The sequence below is a fragment of the Pempheris klunzingeri genome, chromosome 3 (genome assembly GCF_042242105.1).
Source record: "Pempheris klunzingeri isolate RE-2024b chromosome 3, fPemKlu1.hap1, whole genome shotgun sequence".
Classification (NCBI taxonomy): domain Eukaryota; kingdom Metazoa; phylum Chordata; class Actinopteri; order Acropomatiformes; family Pempheridae; genus Pempheris; species Pempheris klunzingeri.
In genome coordinates, this window is record NC_092014.1 from 19,157,013 (window position 1) to 19,181,947 (window position 24,935).

General features: G+C 38.9%; 1 protein-coding gene across 1 annotated transcript in view; it reads left to right on the top strand.

Moving 5' to 3' along the window:
• LOC139222351 (zeta-sarcoglycan) overlaps positions 1-24,935 on the top strand; it is a 273,275-nt gene that overhangs the window by 160,225 nt on the left and 88,115 nt on the right. Inside the window, exon 3 of the mRNA XM_070854258.1 lies at positions 10,691-10,792. Coding sequence (XP_070710359.1) covers positions 10,691-10,792 — 102 coding nt within the window. The remainder of the gene's footprint in view (positions 1-10,690; positions 10,793-24,935) is intronic.

The following is a 24,935-nucleotide window of genomic DNA, read 5'->3' on the forward strand; positions in this document are numbered from 1 at the left end:
AGTTAGTCTGCTGATTGATTGTGGTGAGACCTGCGAGAATACCAGTGAGGAATTCAACACATTTCTAAGGGAGTTTCTGTAGGATAAGCACTTAAACAATGACCTAAATAGTTGTAATTACAGTATTACAGGTCAAAAAATAAGAAAGCCAATGCCAACAGTGAGGACTTTTGTGCTCATCACAGAAAAATAATGAGATATTATAGCAGGTATCATTGCTATAACAGAGCATCAGAGACATGGTACGTCAGTACATGCTGTTGTAGTCAGTAGATGGAAGTTTTCAGCTGAAGAATTAAAAACCTGTATCCTAATATTTTATCTTTATCAACTTTATTGACCAAGTTTGTACAAGCAAACAAGGAATTTGACTCCGGTGCAACTTCTCTCTTTATGTACAGTAAAAAGTAAGAAATAAACTAGAACAATAAGAATATAGAAGAAACTCAAGAGCATAGTTGACTAATATTACCAACAATCATTTGTGATGAGTTTAGTCAAAGAGTCAGGTGTCTTTACTGACTATTTAAAATGTATTCAAAGATAAAATGCGCATATTTGTTGATTGTTTGTTGATTGATTGCCCTGATCAAGGTCTCTTTTCTTGAGAAGATGAAGCATTCTGTGGTCACAGCAAATCTGTACACACCTACCAACTACCTTTAAAACAGGGGGAACTAGACATAACCTCAAATAGTAAAAACCTAATTCTCTACCTGAACAGTATTTGAGAACATTACAGCTTTACCCTAGCTTAATTTGAACTCAGATCTTTTTTAAAACTCACCTTAAACTCTTGGTCCAGGAAATGACTTTGGCTTCATAACATGCCACAACATACCATGCCTGCTTCAATTTTAAACATGGTTTAACAAAGTTAGAATCCATCCCTTAATCCAACTCTGGCAGTGTTAGTGCCATACCAGAGCACCAGCAGATCGAGGAAGTTGTGCAATTTGAGGAAAGAGCAAGGAAGAAAGATAAGAAGTGTAGTGGAAGAGGGAGAGAGGTGAGAGGAGAGGAGAAAGATAAAGAAAAAGATGCTATGCATGCACTGGCTTTTGGCATACAGCCCTGAGGGAGCTGTTAAGGTAGCTTGACTTTCTGAGCAAACTGCCTCCTGCGAAGCTGTCAATAAGGTGGTTGCCTCTAAAATAGATTTTGGGGGACTTGCAGTATGTGGTTGAAATTTCCAGAATGAGCTAATTCAACTCCCTGCATGTAACAAACTAAACTCTGAATGGTAAGGGATGCAGCAAACATCTCAAAACAGACCATGTATAAAACTGTACATTTTTATCATGGCAACAGCAAACTACAAGTTCATGAAGCCTGAAGAATCATACAGAGAGGACTGGCTAAATGTTGATTTTGTCCTACGTTAGTATTTGCAAGAGTGTCACTTGGGTAGTGTTTTAACAAGTAGCCCTTAATTCATAGTTCAAATAACATAATTGAAGTACTGTCACCTCTACAACAATTGAGTTGTCAGTCTTTTTAGATAACTATGCATTCAATGTTTACATGTGTGGTGTGGTTCTTTGTGAGTTTCTTTTTTGTTAACATTTGGTACATGCTCCAAGATTGTAGTAAGTTCTTGGTTTATTTTGTTGAGAATGTCAGTGGTATCAAAGCCTCTGTAATGCCTCTCATCTCATGTATAACCTCTCCAGATACCCATACATTGCTAAGTGAATATAACTCTTTTTCCCTGAATGATCTGCTTGACCTTGTGTTACTAATGCACTTGTCCTCTTCTGGCCTTGACACCTTATCCTTCAGATTGTTCAAAAATGTATTACAAGTCATCACCCACTGTATTCTTTCTATCATGAATGAGTCTCTGTCCTCCAGTTTCCAAACTTTGTAAAACCAGCCCATATTCAGCTCCTTCTTAAGGGTCACGGCCTCGATCCAACACTTATAGATAATTACAGACCAATCTCTAAACTACAGTTTTTTGATTTGTTGAAAAGACCGTTGCTAAACAACTCCTTAAAATACTAAAGGGTAATGACATTCAATCTGGTTTTGACCATCAGTATAGTACTGAAACTGAAGCACTGCTGAAAGTCACTCATGATATGCTCATGCAGATTCTGGTCTCATTTTACTATTGTCTGCCTCCTTTTACACCATTGATTATACCAACTTGCTGGATAGACTAAAGTATTGGGTTGACATTGATGGAACAGCCCTCCAATACTTTTCCTTATACTATACTATACTATACTATACTAATAATTCTACATGAAAGTGATCTCAAGGACCAAATTAAATGTGCTAGCTTAAGGAAAAGTTACAAACAAGCAACTCAAAGTCATTTTCTCAACCCAGGACCCTCCTATAATGTCTCCTAATGGTCAAATAGGCAAAGGACAACCAAGGCACTTTCTCAGTTTCCTAATTTGTGCATCCCTACAGCCATTTCCTCAGCTGTTTTCCCTAGGCAAAGGTGACTCTCTCTCTCTCTCACGCGCCTACTCTCTCTCTCTTCCTCTTTATGTCTCTCTCTCTCTCATGCTCTCCTCACTCTGGGTCTGCAGGCTGACATAAAAGGTTGTGTGAAAAATTACAACAGTCCTGAATATTAGAAGTGCCTGCAAAATACTCTCGCAGCCTATCCATCACCACAGGGACACATGGGTTTATTGCGTGTGTGCGCACGTGCGTTTGTGTGTGAGTGTTCAGTAGTTTGTGTGTGTGTATGTATGTCTCTGTGTGTATGCTTGTGCGTGTGGATACCTAGAAGTCATGACGATCAACCTGTCGGTACTTTGTATATGATTGGTGTGGGTAGTCTGTGTGTATAACCTTGCATATGGTATGCTTTCACCTAATGGGACAGTTTGCCAGTTAACCTCACCGTGATCAGGGAATCCATCATTATCTCTTCAACCACTGCATCAAAGAGGATGCTCACATCCTCACACAGTCTGTTGACCTTGCACATATAAAACTGACACACACCCAGACCCCTTTTTATAGCTGGCATTAAGATGTGTCTTGTCTTGACACTGTCTAGATGGGATCAAGCTAACTTTGCAGTGGGCATGCTATGAATGGTATTTCATTCACCATGCTGCACAGGTCAATTCAGGGCCATAATATCAATATCTGGAAACATATTTTGGCCCTTCGTGTTTGGAACACATGTTCTCAATGCCAAATGCCATTTACCTTCATTTTGTGAGTGTATCGGGGTCAAACTGTATCAGCATGCTCACTGTGCATATGTGTGAGTGAGCTTGTGTTACTACATTGTGCATTATAGTTTTCTTCTTGGGTGCATTTTTGTTTGTGCTCACATCCAGTGCGACGGATAGGGCCTTCTTTATTTTTTAATACTGTAATTATGTGAACCAGTCTTGCGGTTACCACAATTGAGATGTATGAACCAGTGATAGAATAAGACAGAATAATTAAATTTTATTGCATTGTCAACTTAACCACAGCTCTGACTTTGTGTGCACATGTAGCAAATTGTGGAAAAAAGTGGAACAAAATCAGAATTTATCCACCTTGTGACTTCCCCTTAAAAAACAAAAGATGTGGATTTCACTCTGTAAAGACCTGGCATGATGGATTTGTATGGATTTCATTGTTTCTAATTTACATCAAGATAAAGACAAATGTACACAAGTAATGATAAACGTACACATACCTATAGACATACTAAATCAAAAGAGCATATACAGTTGAATAGACAAGCAAAGCCTATCTATACTCTGATTGATGTAAAAAGGAAGGAAAAAGGAGGAAGCAAGGGAATGCGGGTTATTGTGTGATGATGAAATTATTGTGTCTATAGTCATTATCATTCTGCTGGGAGTTGTTGATTTTTCTCTGGCAAACAAATACTTAGATTTTATACCAGTGAAACCCATTTCACTTGGCAGAGAAATAGAAACAGACACACATACAAAGCCAAGCAGAGGCTAGTTTGTTCGCTGATTAGTTGTTGTTATTGTTTCTAGACTGCCTGATTTGCCTGCTTTTATGTCAATTATTTTTATTTGTTGATTTAGCTTTATTGCCAAAAGTGTGTTTCCACTGCCAATGGAGCCAAACTGAAATGGTGAAATAGAAAAGGCACACGAAACAAGGAAGAGTGTGTGCTGAAAAGGCTAAAAAGCAAGAAAATGCTGCAATTGTGAGATAGTTTTCATGAAGCATTACACGCAACTTAAGGAAGGTGCTTTATAACATCCTCTTGTTTGTAATTATCATATGTAAGTTAAGATTTTTTTGTTTCTTATATTACCGATTCTTGCTCAATTATAAATGCCTCCCCAAATGATTAGCAGAACTTGTTTTTAGTTCAGAAAGAACAAAGCCCTGCTAAAAGGCACATTACAACCTCTGATTTGTTTTCAAAAAGTGTTCTAACCTTCATGAATAGAGACAGATGAAATGTGCATGAATGTAACAGACAGAAACAGAATAAAATAAAACTTGTAGGATCAATTTGTGGATATAAAGGTATAAAATAATAAAATGAAACTAAAATTACGAAGACCAGCCAAAGGCCTTTGAAAATGTGCGTTCTTAGTTTTGTTTTGAATGTGTCAATGGTGTCAATAGAGGAGGAACATTTTACCAAAAGCAGATAGCTATTCCAAAGCTTTTGAGAGAGGGATGAAGAGAAGTAGGACAAAGAAAGGCCTTGACAAACCGATTCAGAGAGGGAGAGAGAGAGAGAGCTAAACAATGACAGATAAATGCATGAATGGACAGATATACTCATTTCTTCTGTTGGTGATGAATTACCATTGTATTTGTATTCTATGCCTTGGCAATATTGTTCATGTTCCATTCATGCAGATGATGCACACTGGATTGAAAATCAAAAAAAAACAGCACAAGCAGTGTGTGAGATTCGGAGAAAGAGGGAGAGCTGTCATGTTCAATCAGAATGAGGCTTCAGTGTTGGACAGTGGAGCAGTGACGTGGAATAAAACCACCTGATTAATTTTAACATCATCGTTCTCATGTTTTTGGAATTTAGAGACAGAGCGTGTGGCCAAGAGAGGGAGAGAGGCAGGATTAGAGAGGCATCTCAGGGAATGTAGTGAGAGTGAATTTGTTCAAACTGAGCTAATTCTGCATGTGTGCCATTCTGTCATAAGCCAAGATTATACTTTCGATGTCCATGAGTGCGCAAGTGTCCACGTGACATAAATGTTGCCATCAAAGGGTGTATGCAAAGGCTCTGTGTGGATATGCCCAAACCTACCATAACCGGTACAATACATAGGCTGAATTCAAATCTCCAGACTTCACTGCTGTTGCACACTCCTGTGAGGGCTGTCCTCAACATCATGATACAGAGATTTGTAGAAGTGTAGACTGAAGAGGTCATCAAAATGCGCATCTGTGTAACGCACCATCCAAGTGGACTTCAGGAACTACTACTTGTCTGTGATCCATATATGCGTCCCTTTGGGACTATACATAATATAATAATGTAGTGTGTGTGTGTGTGTGTGTGTGTGTGTGTGTGTGTGTTTGCATGTACTACAAGAGCAGCTGTGCTTCCGTATATGATGGTATATACCAGTGTTTGTGTGTCTGTATACTGAGATTTATGTAATTTCGTGTGTGTTCCAGGTGGTGAGTGAGTGAGTGAGTTGGTGATTCCCCGGGTCTGTTGTGTTATGGCTTATTGAATAAGCTCCATGCTCCACTGTATATTCAGCTTAATGACTATAGATCTAAGAACAACATTGAAAACCCCTGGCTGGTTTAACTTATCGATCTGACACACTCATCGCTTTGCTATGCTCCTGTTTCTACGCATATATATACACTACTCACAAAAAGTTAGGGATATTCGACTTTCAGGTGAAATATATGGAAAATGTAAAAAGTGAATGCTACAGTGATATTATATCATGAAAGTAGGGCATTTAAGTAGAAGCATGCAATGGTAATTTTATTCATCTTAAACAATTTATTTGAAGAAAATCTAACAACAGTGGTGGGTATACCACAACAAAAAATGTTCAGTGTCTCAATAAATTGGGATGTGGCCAAAGGACGTCCACTCCTCTCCTTTCTGTGACTCTTCCAGTCTCTGTATCACTGTTACAACCTCCTGATGACACTCTGTGACCCTCTAAGCTCAGTGAACACCTCCGTCTGAGGACTTCCTGTTTGAAGCCTCCAGTGTTGAGGTGCTGCTGATCAACTGTTAGGTGTCGTCTTGGTCTCATGATGTCAGAATGTGAACAGCAGGATGAGGAGGACTGTTTAAATACCAATTCTAACTGAAGCAGGAAATGTATTGGTCGATTCAGGGATCAAACCTGTTGTGAATGTTGCTGTTAAGCTTCTTGTTAGAGAACAGCAACTTGTGCAAAAAGTACTGAAACACTGAACAGTTGGACATGTGCATTCAAAAGTTTAGAGAAGGTCACATTAAGTTCACCTGGAAAGGTTAGAATGCATTTTAGGTTCATCCTGAAATTTCACCTGAAAGCTGAATATCCCTAATTTTTTGTGAGTAGTGTGTGTGTGGGGATTATTATTAAATGGGGTAAGAATTGGTCTTTTGTTGAAAATCACATAATAGATTGTCAAGGTCAAACGTTTCTGATATGATGTGATTTGCTTGATTACAGATTCGTTTTCCATTTCAATTCTGATCATCTGTGGGAAACCATTACTCAACAACACAAATTTCCATGAATAAGGATAATTATCTTAGTTTAGCATAAGTGCCTTCAATGTTCATGTCTTAAACACTGGAATTCCTGGTTAGCACTAATATAAATAGACACAAATAAACACTAATGACTAAAATAAAGTTGTTTTCTTTTAATCCATTCATGTAGAGCTAGGTTATGAATAAAAGGTGGTAAAGGAGGAAGGATGTATGTGTGTTTTCAATAATTAGAAACACAGAAGATACATTAAGCACACACAAAATCATACACAACACAAAAATGTAAGTACAATGCAATATCAACAGCAGCAGGAGGAAAATACATGAGCTTTCTTTTAGTATGGTATTCACCCTGTCCCATTTTTCTCATGTTGAACTTGTACCCTGTGATTAAGCAAGATTATATATGTTTCCCCTTGGAGGGAGACCTTTAGCACTGCTGTTGGTGTGAGAGTGTGTTCAGTTTGTAGAAGTGAGTATATGTATGTCAATGTGTGCAAGAGCACCTGAAACTCCTCTCCATCTACTGCAGATTGTCTGACTAATTCCAGACTTCGTCACTGCTTCGACTAAAATGTTATTTAAATGTTGAAAACTATTTTAATATTTTAATTAAAATACAGAGCATTGCTTTCCCCCCCCTTCTGCTGTGTAACTGGCTGGTCCACTCCTACACACACCTCCATCCATTCCCCCAGCTCATCACCATTTCCACCTCCCAATGCTTCAGGCATTTCTATCTCAGTAGATGAGTTTGACTGACTTTCTTAATCTTGCTCCATTTCTGTTAAGTTTCTGTGTGCTTAATTCCTCTTAAACTTTTGCATTTCCCCAGCTGCACTTCTTGTCCTCCTTTTCCATCTCCTCTCCTGCTCTCCTCATTGTCTGATCCTGATTTCTCTCCTTTACTGTGTCTTCTCTCATGAGTACATTTCTAATTTGAAAGGCCTTGTTGGTTTTGTTGCACCCAACAATTAATGATAATTCGCTTCAGCACTCCGAACAGAATTCCTATCTTCATGGACAGTTTCATCAATATTTGTGAACATGAAAAGAAAGCTGGGAACCAGGGAAGCAAGACTAATTTGTTGTCATCTAGCGACACAATTCTGTGGGAGAGTTATTCCAACTGAAGTCTGAATGGGTTCAATTCACAATGTTTGTTTGAGGTTTTACCCCCCAAAATAACTTTATTTCACACTAGTTTCAGCTTCTTGAGCCTGGAAATGTTTGCCTTGAGGAAAGTTATCTCAGAATAACCAGGAACACACTGGTCATGCTTGTTTTTATTAGTATCTTCTCAGTAATAATAAACATGGAAGAAGAAAATAACTTTGCAACTGTGTTACAACTTTTTCGTGCCAAAGTTTTTATAATTAATATATATGTAAAGATATTCTCTCTGGACAGTCATACTGACTAATTCTCTGACCAATATTCCAGGACCTTTTAACAACAAAAGGCCCTAAAACTACCTTGTCTGATGCCATGTTCTTTTTCTTTAAATAAATAGCTGATATCAACAAGGCAGTGATATAAGTGTTCATGAAAGTTTCAACATCTGCCGAAAAATGTGCTTTATCAACAGACATATGTTCCCATGAAAGCCACTACAATACCCAGAAGCCTCACCACGCTGAACACATGATGAGAGCAGCTGTAGCACTGCTGCTCTCCCTGTACTGTCACTCTCCTAAGCACCGATTTGACATGGTACAGTAGCTGCCTCTTTGCTCTGTAAAAGCCCCTACTATCGTAATACCCTCCATGGCTTTTTGAAAGGAATTTAATCTTACCATGTAAGTCTGATCCAACAATCTTTCAAGCATTCACTTGTGCGGAATCTGTAAAATGCGGCACAGCTGATCACAAACCGGCACAAAGCCATTTTTTATCACAGAGAGCTGGCCAGCTGATCAACACAAGTGTGTGCTTTCCACAACTTGACAGGGCTCATAGTCCTACCCTGATATTTCTTCTGTTTTTCTGAAATTGTACAAAGACCTGTAGTCCTTGTCAAAGCAGTGGGTCCCACATTTGTATATGCAGCACTGGGGCCATCTTTGAATTTTCATTTAATTATTGTTCTACATTGCAGCCTCTTAAGCAACATAAGTTAGGGATATCTGAGGTCAGTCTTAACATGAACCTTTTGACCATTTGATGATCCCATGAGGCTGAGAGAAAGCAAAGTGAAAACCTCACCATCACACCATTTGTTTTTGGTTACTTGTAGTATTGATGAATAAAGAAATAAAGGTTGTTTGCTAACAGATCAGAGTCTGTGCAAAGCGAAACCAAAACTCCAATGTGAACCTGTCAAAGCCTCACATTATCCTGATGGAAGCAGGATTAGAATTAAAATCTTAAAATGTGTAATTTGTGACTTGAGTGCTTTGTTTGAAGAGGCTACCCACAGAGAACCACATCTTCCCCCTTTTTCATAGCTAACCTCCATTCCACTTGCTTCCATAACTCAATGGCTTTTCTCAACAGGGGTTTCTTTCATCTGTCTTTCTGACAAGCTGAAATGTGTTTCTGGGATTTTCTGTCTGCATTGTAAGCTAAATGGTTATCTAAAACTTCAGCACCTTGTCATTTTGACAAAAGATAAAACAACAATATTGCTAGCATTTCAGAGCTGCAGCTCTCTTGAGGCTGTGTCAATGGCTCAATGGCCTCCTAGGATATTTTATTTCTGAATGTGAACAAAACAAGTCGAACATGTACATCAAAAGTACCCCACCCATCGCCCTCTCTATGTCTATTTGGTGTAATGGTTATGGTACGATGCTCTTTGATGTTGAATAAATGAATGTATAACTTATCACACGATTGCATTAAATATATATTCCTATCAGACTTTTAAAAATGTTCTCTGCAAACCAGGATCTGGCTGTGAATGAAGCAGACCTGTGTGAATATGTGATATTCCCATCTCATGGGTATCTGAAGATCCTTAAATTGTCTAAATCCAGGACCTTAAATAGTGTAAATGTCTTAAATACTGGTATTCATGGTGATATCTTGTCAGTGCGAATTTGTAAGGTAAAAGCAGATGAAACAAGACAAATGCCTTAACTTTTGTATTGTCATGAATGCAAGACATGAATGGGACTGATGGCAGTAAAATTGTACCCAAATTCTATTTTAAAACATTGCCACACTTATGATGGGTTTTGACAACTTTGTGTCCTCATTCTGGTTCTGTGATTTCAATTGACTTCAATTCCAGGTAGTGCTGATAGTTTTTACTTTTAAAGTCCCAGAGAAACAATGCAGAGCTGTGGTGAGATGCAGAGCTGAAAAAGGGCATTGGCCTCCACTCACATGGTGTCAGATCAGGATGAAGGAGAAATGAGTAAATTAGACCTCAACCACATTCTTTGGAAATGTAAACAGGTTTTTTTCAACTGATATTCCCACACACACCTCTCACCCGTTTTATAAGCCCACAGTCAAGTGCAGTTATATGGATGGGGTTAGCTAGTCGTCCCAAAACATTTTATATACTCGAGTTCAAGATGAGAAAAGAGAGGGATTTCCACCGAAAGATGTTTTAAACAGGTAACTTACATTTAACAAAGACACATGAATAGAACTTCAAGGCTTTCTGAAACCAGAAGATATTTAACCCAGCCATAACTTCTTCTATAACTAATTCCAAGTCTGTTTAGCCTCCAACCGCGTATGTACTTCTATGAATAACTGATTAAGTAGGTAATTACCACTCTTCTCTGCCTTGTCTGTGTGTACAACTACGCATAATATAATGGGACTTTTTCAATAATAGATTTTTGTATGACTTATACGGTAACAAATACTAATAGAAAGCTCATCAGAATGCAGCTGAGGAGAGAAAATCAGTGCATTCTCATTCATTCTATGGAAATGAGATACACATTCACAAAATATGGCAATTTTCATTGTTTTCGCTCAACTCATTCATTTCAGTCATTTATTGTCTGAATAACCACTGAATTCCTCTCCATGTCTCCCTCTGTATGTTTCTGTGTCTTTTAGGACGGCATGGGGAATATGCGGGTGACCAAGGAAGGTGTCCGATTGGAGGGAGTGTCCGAATTCTTATTACCTTTATACGTCAAAGAAATCCAGTCTCGTAGGGTAAGACCGCATGTCTGAATTAGTGTGTGTGTGTGTGTGTGTGTGTATGTGTGTGTTGGTGTTTGTGATGGTCTATGTGTGTGCTGCTGTAGTTCAAAAATAAAATCATGCTGTATTAGAGAACTGTTTATTTTTGTTTGTGTGTTTTCATGTGTATGCTTTCTTCATCCATCAGTTTGATCTATTCAGGTTCAGCTGCTTTCATACCTTTTCAGAATATGTTGTACTGTTGTATAACATGTGTCCTTTGATGTTTGTTATGTGGTGCAGACGTATGTGTGTGTGTTTGTGTTTATATGCACTCATGTTCTGACCTCTATAATGGGCAGAAATCAGATGTTGTTTCCAGCCGTCAGGGTCTATTTGTCATGTATGTGACATATCATAGGGCTGCATATCATCCAGCACTCTTCCATATCTCCATTAATCACACGTAGAATCATCATCGATCCCATCAGCTGAGGCAACATGAACACTATGTCACTATATATAGGACAATCCTTGTGACACCGTGTGTGTGTGTGTGTGTGTGTGTGTGTGTGTGTGTCTATTCACATGTATGAATAGAAAGCAGAGGGGACTGACTTAAATAGTGTGACACTGCCACAAACACACTACATTTGCACTTGTGTTTGGATAGGATAGGAAGATACAGTACAATTGATGGATAGGATATTTATGAAAGAAAAAATACAGTACTCCATACAGCTATGGTGTTGTTTTTCATTACTGAAAACAACTTTTTGTTCTTATAGAGAACTATTCTCTAACATGATATGGTAAATGTCTTTAATATACTGTCAGCACTATATACTGTACACATAGTCATGTATACTATACATAATATACATTATACTGTAAGGCTCCAGTGAAGGAGCATGGTACAGACAATGGGAGAGCATACTGATATCAAAGAACAGGGGTATGGAGAAGATACAGCCAAAAGAGGAGAAAAACAGGATGCTTTGAGATAAAAGATATGAGAAAATTAAAGATATGGGGGGGGCTCAACAGTGAAGAGTGACAGTGAGGAGATGGAGTTAAGGGAGACAAGAGGTGCTGTAGAACGAGGGAAGGCTGATGAAAAGAAAAAAGGTAATTAAGGAAGAGAATAGAGGCAAGAGGAAGGGAAGAAAGGGGGTTTTAAAAGGATATAAAGGAGTATCAACAGACACTTGTGTAGACATGGTGGACATGAGTGGAACAAATAAGTGAAAAACTCAAACGTCTAAAACGTTGCTTACATTTGATATTTCTTCTTCACTGGTCAGTGGAGAGCCATGGATGCCGTAAGTGTTTTCGGTATCATTTGCACCAATGTTGTTGCAGATACATGGCATCATAACCCCCGAGAGCTATTGACACCACTTAGGAGAAATAGTGTAGATGCAGCTCCTCCTGTTTTTCAAGTGCAGCATAAATCAGGTTTTCACTACTTCAGCTGCTGCTATTATTTTCACCACTCTATGCTTTGCTTTTGCCTCACTATATGCAGTTGCTTCACAATGAAGATATATGAGGAGTAAGAAGATATGTCAGAAGTTAATAACTGTTCAATTGTAAGGAGAAAATGTGAAATATGATGAATCAATCTTGAAAGTCTCAATGATTCAAGCTTGTCTAACTGCCAAGCAACGTTGCCATACTAATGATAACCACTAGTGCATTGGACACCCTCTATCCTTAGACCCAGATCTCAATCCCCTTGTTCCCATGTTACCATCCATCACCTGAAAGCTGACATTAATGGTATTTCCATGTATGAAGCACTTTTCACTATACAGGTTATTTCCCACGAGACATAAATGCAGAATGATCACAATCACATAAACATGATTGAATATGAGTCAATTGTTTTCCAGTGCATTGCTTCCAAGGCTGTACTGAATAATACGCTACAGCCTGACTTTGAACCTTTGAATTATTTAACTCGGAACAAATCACTTTGTGTGATGGTGGTGCCAGGTCTCATCACCACAAACTGTCTTCAAAAACTTTTATTTGCCCTGCTCACTTGGAAAATGGAACAGAAGCAAACCAATTCTTTTCTTTCTATTGAAGACAAGTGTGCATAAATGTTGGATTAACCATAAATAAAAGATGACGAACCCCTCTGTAGGGCTAAATTCCAGTGACAGTAATACTTGACCACACAACATATTATTTTTCTTTTCTTTTTTATACTGTAACTCTTAAGGTCACCAAAATATTAGATGGGAAAGTGACACAAAAAATATGCCAAACCACACTGTGCATTTTTTTACACCTTGTGGTTTTGTTTCCTTTAAACACTTAAACCTTATGAAAAAGGCTTGTTTGTGTGTATTCGGCGAAGTGTGTGATTGTCATTGAATCTGCCATTGTGTGCAAGTGTGTGTGTGATAATGTGTCACACACGCATTGCATGTGCCTGTAAGTATTTATTGATATGATAGTATTTATTTTTGCTTTCAAACCCTTTTTTTGAGCAGATATTGATGTTTTGTGTCAGGAGGGAAGCCAATGCATGTTTGTGTGTGTACAAGTTTGTGCGTATTTGAGCGTGTGTATGAGGCACAGTTTATCTTTTTACATAAAAGTAATCAGCAGGCCGCCCTTACATTTGCCAAACAGCAGGCATGCTCTTAGTTTGGTATTGACAGTCATTGTGCTTTTACTGTAACATGTGGTTGCACAGGGGGAGCACGCTGAATCAGAAGTATCCACTAAACTCCCTGAGGACACAACAGTCTACTGCTTGCTTTGTGAAGAGGCATACTGTGGAGAGGTGGGGAGACAAAAGACAGACCCATAGAGCGACAGTGACAGTTAAGGACAGTTCACATCCCCATTGCAGTGATGCTGACAAGCAGTCCCAACCACATTTAAAGAATATATTTCTCCTTGGGTTTCACATGAGCTCTTTTAATTGATTCCACCCACAAACATCAGTACAAATCATGATTTTACAAGTGACATATGCTAGCTATCTATCTGTCTGTCTGTCTGTCTGTCACTACACTATAGTGTACTGTGGGTGTTAACCACATCGCACAAACTGAAAAAGGTGACGTTTCACAATGCTGGGTCCAAAACACAATCCCTGAACAAAAGCTCACCGTCTTGTTCTACGTGTGATTCACACAAACCTATGCAGTATATCGACTGCAGGTGTATCCACTGCAGCACATCAGCTATGTGACAGGACTTCTTTTAATGGGATTAAAGTGACTAGAATTTTCCCCATTTTGTCTGGAACTTACACATGGACACATGGACCGCCAATATTCTTTTTTCTAATGGAAACCCTGATCAGAGGACACCAGAGGAAACAGATACATGAAATAAAGAGCAACAGCTTGCTGTGTTGGTTCCAAGGCTTTGGTGAACTGTCCTGGCCTGTGGTTGATATAGAAGCAGAAGCTTATGTACGTTTTTATTGGACTTTAATAGTTGCAACCCAGAGGATTATCTTCTCTGACTTCTTTGTTGCGATTTTTATATTTGTAATCAATAGAGGACAAGCCACAAATGTGTACAATAATCCACAAATATCTCCCACCCATGAACATATATTTTTTATTTGAGTTGTGTAAAGTCATATCCACAAAAAACAGCAATTGCAAATATGCATACTCTGTAAACATGTATTTGTACACGTGCATCCCACCTGCCTGCCACTCACACCTAGTTATATAGACACAGACTCCAGGAACTCATGGCAATGACAGCATGTCATTAGCCAAGACAATGCTGAAATAAGAGACACAAACAAACTCACAAAACTATAAAGGAACCCTTGGGCCTGAGTGCTTCAGCATGGAGAGTGATGGTGAAGTAGAAGAAAGAGATAGTGACAGAAAATGGAAAGAGGAAGAGAAACATACAAAGTTGTTGATGCACGTTTGATGCATTAGTGCAGACATGCATTAAATTTGGTTTTCAGAGATTTATACCCATATTAAACCGTATGATCAGCGCACAAATAGATGTGTGCTGGTAACACCTATTCAATAGCTTGATAAGGATAAGAACTTTTTTAGGTATTTTAACATCTAACAGCCAGTTTCATGTCACATGTTCTAATTTCTACCATGATTTGTAGTCATCAAGATTGAGCTAAAATGTGGTAAATGCGTGTGCAATCCAAAAAAGAAGCTTGAATTTTGTAGAATGGTTTGCCTTTCACCGTCTAACCACCTTTGTCTGATTTTGAGGTGATGACGCGGTGTTCCCAATAGCAAGAGTATGATAGCACGTAAAAAAAAAAGTCACAAAAATGAGGGTGGAAAAAAGATTTAAGCTCACAAATTTTGAGAAAATAAATTTTTGGGTACAAAGACATGAAGTAGAACAGAGGAGTGGATGAAGATGACATCCTTCCCACGCAGATGTATTATGCCTTATTCAAAAACATCACACACACACACACGCATTCGCATATTTTGCATAATCAGGGCCATCCCCCACCAGTGCATTGTGGGAAAGGTAAATGGAACATTGTGACTCCCAGAGAGAGCTAAATACAGAGCACTGCATATAAACCACACACTAACAACAACAACAACACACTGAGAAATTAGATTGGCTGGGTAGGAGGGAAAAGACAGGGTGCAGGAGAGGGAGAGGGGAAAGGATGGAAGGTATGACGGGGGGGCAAACAGACCTAAAACGGTGAGAGAAATAATATGATTACAAGATAAAGAGAGAGAAAACAGAAACAAAGGAATACAAGAAGGATAACTGACTGACTGGTGACCAACTGGAAAAAAAGAGGTTTAATACCACAGCATGTGCTGCCAAATGTTCTTACCGTCAGTATTATGTTTCGCAATTCTTTATGTGGTGGCCTTCATTTCCATATCTGCCGGAAGGGTCAAATTGTTTTGTTGTTGTGGTGTTGTTTTCTTTTACCTGCCTTGCCGGTAAATAGATGTTAGTGTGCCGTTTGAGTATGAGGTCAAACATATCAGTGGATTGAGTAAATTTGGCAGAACAAACTGTGCTGCAAAGGTGTGGGGTTTAATTCTGATGTGCACTTTATTTATTTATTTTTTGGGTGATACATCCTACGTGTGTTTGTGTGTGTTACTGTGTGTCATAATCAAATGAAACATTCTCTCTTCAGTAGCTATAGCCAAAGGATAAATACCCTCCTATGTCGAGAGGAAAAAAGCAAACAGTGTATGAAAAATAAAATCAAAAATAGAGTTTAATAACCACAACTCTGCTTACCTCTAGTAAGGCATACCTAGTACACACCAAGCAATAAAACAGACACGTATAAAATATTAATGATGACTTTATGATTTCAAATTTTGACAAGCACTTTGCATGTATAGTATCACACTCAGGATGGTGTCTCACAAAATCAGTCATCAGGCAGAAGATCAGCAGACTATAGGAAGAGAGATGTTTCAGGCATGCATCAAGCAAACATAACGTGATGCAAGAAGGAGTAGCTTGAGCACTTGGCAGTAAAGTAACATAGATGGTATGGCAAAGAAGGCACAAGGAAGGAAGGAAGGAACTATAAGTCACTGAGGGAGAACAGCAAAGTACTTGGCAGGTATTTGGAAGCACCCGGGAAACTTTGAGACACACGACCTGGAGCAATGACTGTGTGGCCACAGAATAAAGCTGGTAAGCAACTAAAATCTGTGCCAGCTCTGGGAGCAACATCACAACCCAGCATTTGGAAGAAACCAGACACAGCACACTACAAGCTTTCTGACGATATGTGTAGAGCCACATGGCACAGCATAGATCAGTCACATTCACTATGGAAAGTCCAGGGTACACATTGTGGACTGATCATATTGTGCCAAATGTGGTAGAGATCAACAAGAAGGTGTGGATGCAGATGTGACTCGATGGGCAAAAGGCACTTTGCTAATGAATCTTAGAAGCTGGTTGATCAATAAGCAGAGCGAGCCTGAATCAGATGATCAGATTTTGCAGGATAAGGTACAGGCAGGTAAAAGCTAAAGGAGAGGGTAAGCAGGAAGGGCTGGAACACTTTGAAATGAATCCCCCAAATCAAATGACAAAATACATTTTCTCAGGCCCCTAGATCAACACACAGAAGCATGTCCTGATCTAACAATACTGTATGCAGGACAACATCATTGTTCTGTCTCTTTCACTGTTGTTAAACAAATGTTTTATCATCTGATCAGTAATAAACATGTGGATAAGGCTTGCTTGCTTTGAAAAAACAACATTGACTTGACACAAGCAGCAGTCTCCTGCATTAAAGTCTATTGATTATTTGGCCTATCCGTCCACCCTGACTCCCTCCATTTATGGACTACTTATTCCTTTGCTCCCATCACAACTGCTATGGCTACTAGAGTGCTTTGCCATTTCAACATACACTACTCACAAAAAGTTAGGGATATTCGACTTTCAGGTGAAATATATGGAAAATGGAAAAAGTGAATGCTACAGTGATATTATATCATGAAAGTAGGGCATTTAAGTAGAAGCATGCAATGGTAATTTTATTCATCTTAAACAATTTATTGAAAGAAAATCTAACAACAGTGGTAGGTATACCACAAAAAATTTTCAGTGTCTCAATAAATTGGGATGTGGCCAAAGGACGTCCACTCCTCTCCTTTCTGTGACTCTTCCAGTCTCTGTATCACTGTTACAACCTCCTGATGACACTCTGTGACCCTCTAAGCTCAGTGGACACCTCCGTCTGAGGACTTCCTGTTTGAAGCCTCGCAATGGTGAGGTGCTGCTGATCAATTGTTAGGTGTCGTCTTGGTCTCATGATGTCAGAATGTGAACAGCTTGATGAGGAGGACTGTTTAAATACCAATTCTAACTGAAGCAGGAAATGTATTGGTCGATTCATGGATCAAACCTGTTGTGAATGTTGCTGTTAAGCTTCTTGTTAGAGAACAGCAACTTGTGCAAAAAGTACTGAAACACTGAACAGTTGGACGTGCATTCAAAAGTTTAGAGAAGGTCACATTAAGTTCACCTGGAAAGGTTAGAATGCATTTTAGGTTCATCCTGAAATTTCACCTGAAAGCCAAATATCCCTAACTTTTTGTGAGTAGTGTATGTTGTTTAGGGGCACTGAACAAATGACTAATGATGTCTTTCTTTTTGGGAGGACTGCAGTCTCCTTTGGCAGCAAGGCAACATAAACTAATAACATAAACTAGTAACAAACTAGTAATATCTGATGGTTGCTCGTGTGGGGATTCTTGAATCCTTAATTTTGATTTCCTGAGTCGTTGGGTCTCTCTCTTAATCAAAGAGTTTGGTCTGGACCTGCTGCTAACACTGTTATGAATTGGCGCTATATAAATAGATTGATTGATTGATTGAAACTATCCGGCAAATATTATAGGAGAATCAGTCAATAAGATGTGCAGGCAGGTGGCTGAAGACAATGTCAGGTGATCCAGAGAGAAGGGCAATTCACCACCACCTATTGGTCAGGTATAGTATGACTGAGTTGAGAAATTTCCAGAGCCCTGTGTAATTGTTTTACAGTCTGTGTATATGGGGCATTTACATGGTATATGTACTGTATTTAATAGAAATATTCACTTCGAAGATGATTCCACTGTAAGGCTGTGAGATTATCCTCAGAGCCGCATGTATTTCAAGGTGTTTTGTATTTGAAAAGTCATGATGTGGATGCAATGCTCCCTCTGTGTCTTGCCCTCTCTGCCCTATTACCACAAAGGCCTGTCTTTAGTGGCACACACATGCACACACACGATCACTGGCTGTTGCCACAAGGCCCTATAATTGTCCCCATAGGGACCCCATGACGACCCATCACCACCACAGGAAGCACAAAGAAAATTTCATTTATTCTGCTCTCTTGCTGTCCATCTCTATCTTTTTGATTTGAGTTCTCTTTTTATGTGGCTCTGTTCCCTGTTATTAGGCCTTTTCCTCCTGTACCCTATGTCTATAACATTTCTTTCTTGCCCTCTCTTTCTCTCTTGCCTTCTTTCTTCTGTCTTTCTCTCTCACCCCTGTAGTGGTACTGCCTCCCCAGAGACAGGCCTAGTTATGTGCAGTAGACTGCTTGGATAAGGGCTTCACTTCCTGGGGAGTGAAAACAGTGTAGAGGTGTGCATGTATAAGGAAAGAGGTAACGAACAAAGGAATGCATGTCTTAGGAGGTGGAGCCCAGTAAAAGGATGATTAAAACTGCAAACATAATGAGTGAGACTGAAAAATACTAATGAACATGTGAAACATTGAAAAGGTTAAGAGCAATAATAATTGAGGAATTCCTCTCAACCATATCCTGTACTGCAGCTTCAAGGAAGACTGGAAAATTTGGGGAGTGGGTGAAGGTGGATGTATGCCATAACTTTATTTTTGCTGTTTGTCAGTTTTAGATTTATTACTCCCTCTCTCTGCCTCATACTTTCTCTGTGCTTCTCCTCTGGGGACCTGAGCTAGCTGAAACTTCTCCAACTCTGGAGCTGTAATTGAATAGCAGAGAGTTCTAATGGAACATTAGGCTGTTCCTGTCTTGGCAGGCCCTATTGATTTTGACTTTGCAGCATTGTAAACAATCTGGGGTAAATGTAACTGAACGGATGCAGACCTTGGTATAGGCTATAATTCCTGTGCTATTGCTGTGGAACTGTTGCATTGTGGCAAGTCGCTGATACAGTGTGGTTTGGTTTGACTTTAATAGCATGTTACTTGGGGTTGCTTGTGCTTGCAAATTTCTCTAAAGAATAATAGCGGGTAATTTCTGATTCTCTATTCATGCCACAATAAGGATGCCACAAAGTCCAACTGTCAAGCACATTTGATTTTAATTATGTGTCACCTGGAGTGCATGATGATTACTTCTCAGGTTACTTCTCAGAATAAAAGCTTTATTGTCTAGGATACAGAGTGACATGTTTTCGTGTCCGCACCACTTTTGATCTTCGTTTAGGTTGTGCCTTTATGTGAAAAGAAATAGAAACCCAAGCTATCATTCACATATACACTCAACAGGAATTCCAACCACTAGGAACATTTGATTCAGATTATATGTCATCCTCACTGGGTCTGATATGGTGAAGAGTCTGTAATGGTGTAAGACTCAAGTGCAATTTATGTGATATTGCCTACTCTCAATGTATCAGTATCTGAAGTGAATTATCTTACACGAAAAGACATTCTTTGTTTCCTGGTGCATTTGGAGGCACACATCTTGCTTTATAATGGCAATAAAGTCTGTTTGCCTAACCCACTTCACACCATGCCAGTTATGGGGAATTTTTCTTTTGCCTGTCATGTGAACATCATTCACCAGTGTTACAGCTACTTGTACAGTACTACTACTAGTCTTTCCACCAGTACGCTTACTCCAAATAGCTCTAATTTAATACAGTGGATTACTGACAGAGGGGAATGCTTGACATACTGTATTATGTTTCATTACAATATTGTAATAACCCATATGTCATAGGTTATCCTAATATGGCAGACTTATAGACGTCAATTTGTCTTATTTCTAAGTGTTTGTTGTGCTATGACGTGACAGAGCTGCACCTGATGGTCATATGAGAGTCATGTCATGTATCAAGTGGTCAGATGTACTCGTTTTTATCACCTTCGACTTGTGATTCTTACTCATCTAGCATCTATTCACCATCTTAAAAATTCTTCAGGACAAAGTGAGCTGCTGTTTTCTTTCACTATATTTCATTATTTCCCTTTTCCATTGTTTTAAAAGTGTAACTCACCAGTCTGCCAAAAAAGAACACTCAACATGTGGCTCTCCAAAGTCCAACAAATGTAAAGTGTATTTGATTTAAACAGCATGTCACCTTCACCGAGTTGCGCTTGCAACATGAGAATTTCTTCAGTCTTCAGCCTGCACAATGGAATGACTTAGACGAGCTGTCGCTGATAATAAGTGTCGAAGTCAGGGAATGAGATCTCCATGACATCCATGGCACATGCAGAGTGCCTGTCAGATGTCTAGGTTTTATTCATGTTTCCCACAACATTAAAAAAATACATCAAATAAGAAGTCATTGCTGCCACTGAAGTCAAATTGAAGATAATAGAAAAAAGAAGAAGGAAAAGTTTGACTGAGAGAGGTTTGCAGAGGTTAGTGGGGCCGGGGAAAGCGGGAATAATTTAATCATTTTTTTCCAGAAGCAAGATGTTCATAATTTTATTATTCAAGACTGAGCTTAGATTGCTCTCTGCATGGGCAAATGTCCAAAATTCCTATGTGTCCAGTGTGGGAGCGTACGGCATGTACATCTGTGCCAGACGTGGTCGCGACCCATGTAAAAATAGTCTCCATTAACATTTAACAGCATTTTTCAGAATGTCAGGAGAATGAAAGTCACATTGGCCCCAGAGGGGAGAGAGGAAACGAGACAAAATGAATAAGAATATTAATCCCTTGCTCTAAAAGATCATTTCATCCCTCCCTCCAGCTTCTGTCTCAGGGGTCGTGTCATCCAAAAGCCACAACAAATCCCTTCATCACAAAACTTGACTGGAGGAAAAGGGCACATCACACAGTATCAAGTAAAATCTAAGAATCATGATAATGCTGTTAGTAAAATGAATATTGCTTCACGTCCGTCAAAATACACTTGCCACTTCCCCGTCAACATAAATGCTGTATTGTCCAAATGTGTATGTTACATACAGTGCAGAGGAATTACTGCATATGAAAGAGAAAGTGGCCACCAGAGCCAAGATTCAAGCGGGGAAGATAATGGTGCTGTGCATTTTGGTTGTTGTAGCATTTCTACCTTTTGAGCAAAAGGGAATAACTCAGCTCTTTTTCTGTAGTCATGTAGCACCAATTTCAAAAGTATCTGCGGCTTTCTACAACATAGACAGCCAGGTTTTATGAAAAGACCATCTTTCCAGCAGTGAAGTATTTCTTTAACATCTGTATTATACGTTTTCTTTGCTGTTATCCAGCTTTTATTATTCAAACCTGCACTAACAGAAAAAAGACCAATAGCTGCGCTTCCTTGTGACTAATCCTGGCTCTAGGCAGCATGTCCCTACACATCCATAAATGCTGCATTGCTGGCATAAAGGCAGTAGTAACCATTGAGCACAAGGCCATCAGCTGTGTGCCAGCACTCCATTTAACATTTGATTTAGTGAACTACACACACTCAGGGTCATTGATAGTTGGCTGCCTTTCTTATTGAGTGCAGTTTTATTTTATACTTTATTACCTAAACCCAAAGTTACCCCATACTTTTAACTCTATAGAGCACTGCTTTCCCAGCCTTCTGTAACAACCATGTCTTTAGCTACAGCCACAATTTAAAGCCAAAAATATTGTGATACTTCACTTTAAAGCATGTAAAGCTGAGTTTTCACTGTATGTTTAAGTTTAAATGCCCCCTTAATCCTGGGTTCTGTGCAGTAATTGGCATAATTATCAGGCAAGCAGATAGCTTTGTACAGACAAACTTATCTTTTAGCCCACAGCTCGTTTCAATGATAGCATCAGTGGGAAGATGAGTGCCTATATTAGGACAGGCAAGACAGAGATGTTTCTTTCCATAGCCAGAGCTATACATTTACTGAAGTGTGTTAAAGCATTTCTTCAGTGTAATCATCATGTCAAGTAAGTGGAATATATGTTCTGACATGAGATGGATTCATGTTAACCACACCGGCTAGACTAAATCCTACTTTGGATACATCCCTCTTGATATAAAATGTGTATTTCACCATAAAGTCTTCTGTTGTTGGTTGTTTGTCATCTAATGCAAACAAATATTGTACACTATTATAACCTATATAGTCTCTGTTCTAATTTATTACTCAGCTTTGTTGAATACTTGATTCTGATCAATTACGGCATCCGTCGGTCTGTTATTTCTGTACAGCAGACAGTTCTGATAGCAGAAGCAAGACATTTTAAATCAATAAAATGTAAATGTTTTGTGTGAAACTGATGATTTCTTCAGTATGAATAAGTGTAATAAGCGGGATAATGTACAGCGCACAGCAGTCCTACATTAGCTAAGTCTAACATTAGCGCTAAATTCTGCCTATATACTGTTTAACTTATGGTATAGCCATGGTATACCTTTACCTTAAACACACACAAACATTCTTATATACATGATACTATATACTAAGCAAAATTAATATTGACATGTGAAAACACTCTGTTACTCACGAAAATACACCAAACTGACATTGACAGTGAATGTATGCACAACCCAGCACACACCTTGTCTCTGCCGTTATTATGTATTCACAGGTTGTTTCCAGGGGAATGGTCACAATCCACTGTGTGAAATTAATTAAGAGTGGACATTTGAATTAATTAACTGGACGGGAGTGTGGCATTACACTGCTCTGGCCTTATGACATTAAACACGCACTCATGCTCACACACAAACGCACACGCTTGCACTGAGGAGACACACAAAGATTAGATTTAATTACCAATGTGCAGATCATTGGTGCAATGTGGTTCAGCCTTAATTACATATTGTACTGTTCCTCTCTATGTGGGTTGTTTTAGGAGAAGTACATGACAAAGAAGAAATAGTAAGTGGATCAGTTGCATTTCAGTTACATGAACATTAGTGCAAAGTAAGCAGGTTTCATTTTCTGCTGCTCCAGTGTAACATCCACATGCTGGCAATTCTTATGTCTTATGCTAACTCAGCTGCAAAGGTCTTCACAGTAGCAGTACTTGTCTCTACTGAAACTCACAAATTCCCTAAAGGAATATTCTACCAAACACAACCGTATTTTTAGAGTAAAATGCTCACCCCCTGTAGGCTTAAAAAGTGACACCAAAAAGTTTGTTCTTTGTGGTTTCAGTATGGCAGCGGGAGTGAGTCGGAGGATTCACATACAATGAATGTTACCATACATGGCCATGTTGAACCAGTTTCAATGCAAAAAAACATATATTTGATGTATATAGAAAGCTCTCAACCACTCCTGCAGTATAATCCGCTTTAATCTACTGTCCACATGTGATGACCTTAAACATATGACCTGATATTCAAACTAAATTGCAATTTGCCCCATGCAACAATGCAGCTTATGTTGGTCAAAACAACAGTTCAGTGTCCGAGCTATACGGGCTGTGGTTTACACTATTCAGCTGGTTATATAAAAATATAGAAAATAAAGAACACACACTTGGCCACACCAAGAGAATGATTGACCCTTTTAATATTTAAAAAGCAATGGTCCAACGTTTCATTACCATGTGTAGGACAGGAAGTGGTTGATAATACTGTTCTAAGCCCTTGTTTAAATTACAGCCTGCAAATCCTCTTCCATCATAAAAAAACCCCAAAAAAAAACAGCCTCAGGATGAGTATCCTCCTGCATTTATAATATGCATTATAAATGGAGCAGAACTCCTGAGGTAAATTGAAGGGACAGCACGTAATGGTTAAGTGCTCCAGGTCTGGTGAATAATTTGAGGAAACTACTGTGACACCAGTAGAGATTAAGTAGCAAACATATTTGTTAATTAAGTAGCACACTCTGCCACTCCAGCTTACATGTGGCTTCTTTCTACTGAACCTGTCAAAGCAGTGAAACTGCTATGTTGGAAGTGTTGGGGTTGTTTTTTTCTGTGCAAACTTTTGGCAAATGAGACAGTGTTTTTGCAGCTCGCCTAGCTTGCAGTCTATGAAACAGGTGGAGTGGACACATACAGTATGTAACCCTTTCTAAATGCTTTGGATATCGTTACAGCCATTGATTCAATCCTCACTATTTTTTGGTTTTATAAGAAGAAATCTGCAAAACACCAGAGACACATCGAAAAAGGATAAAAATAAGTGACTTCATCAGTGGATGAGAAAAAGATGTCTGAGCAAGGCCCATCCAATCCCTGGAGTGGCTACATTGTTTCTCATCCAACCTGCCAACCCCAGTGCTTTAGTTGAGGAGGAATTCCTTTACGTGTTTTGCCCGAATTCAAGAAGCTGCTTCCCTTCATTAAAAACAGGGAGAGAGTTAATGGAGTAGGTTTACCCCTGTTTCTAGTTTTTAGTTCTTAACGCTATTTTATTCCTCATTACTAATACCTTTCAGATTCTACAAGTCATTTGAGGAGTGTTTCTATATTTTTTTTATATCATGTTTCTTATGATAGCTGATTATGTTGTTTTGTTGTTCCAGTGAAGTGGGTAACTGAATTTAT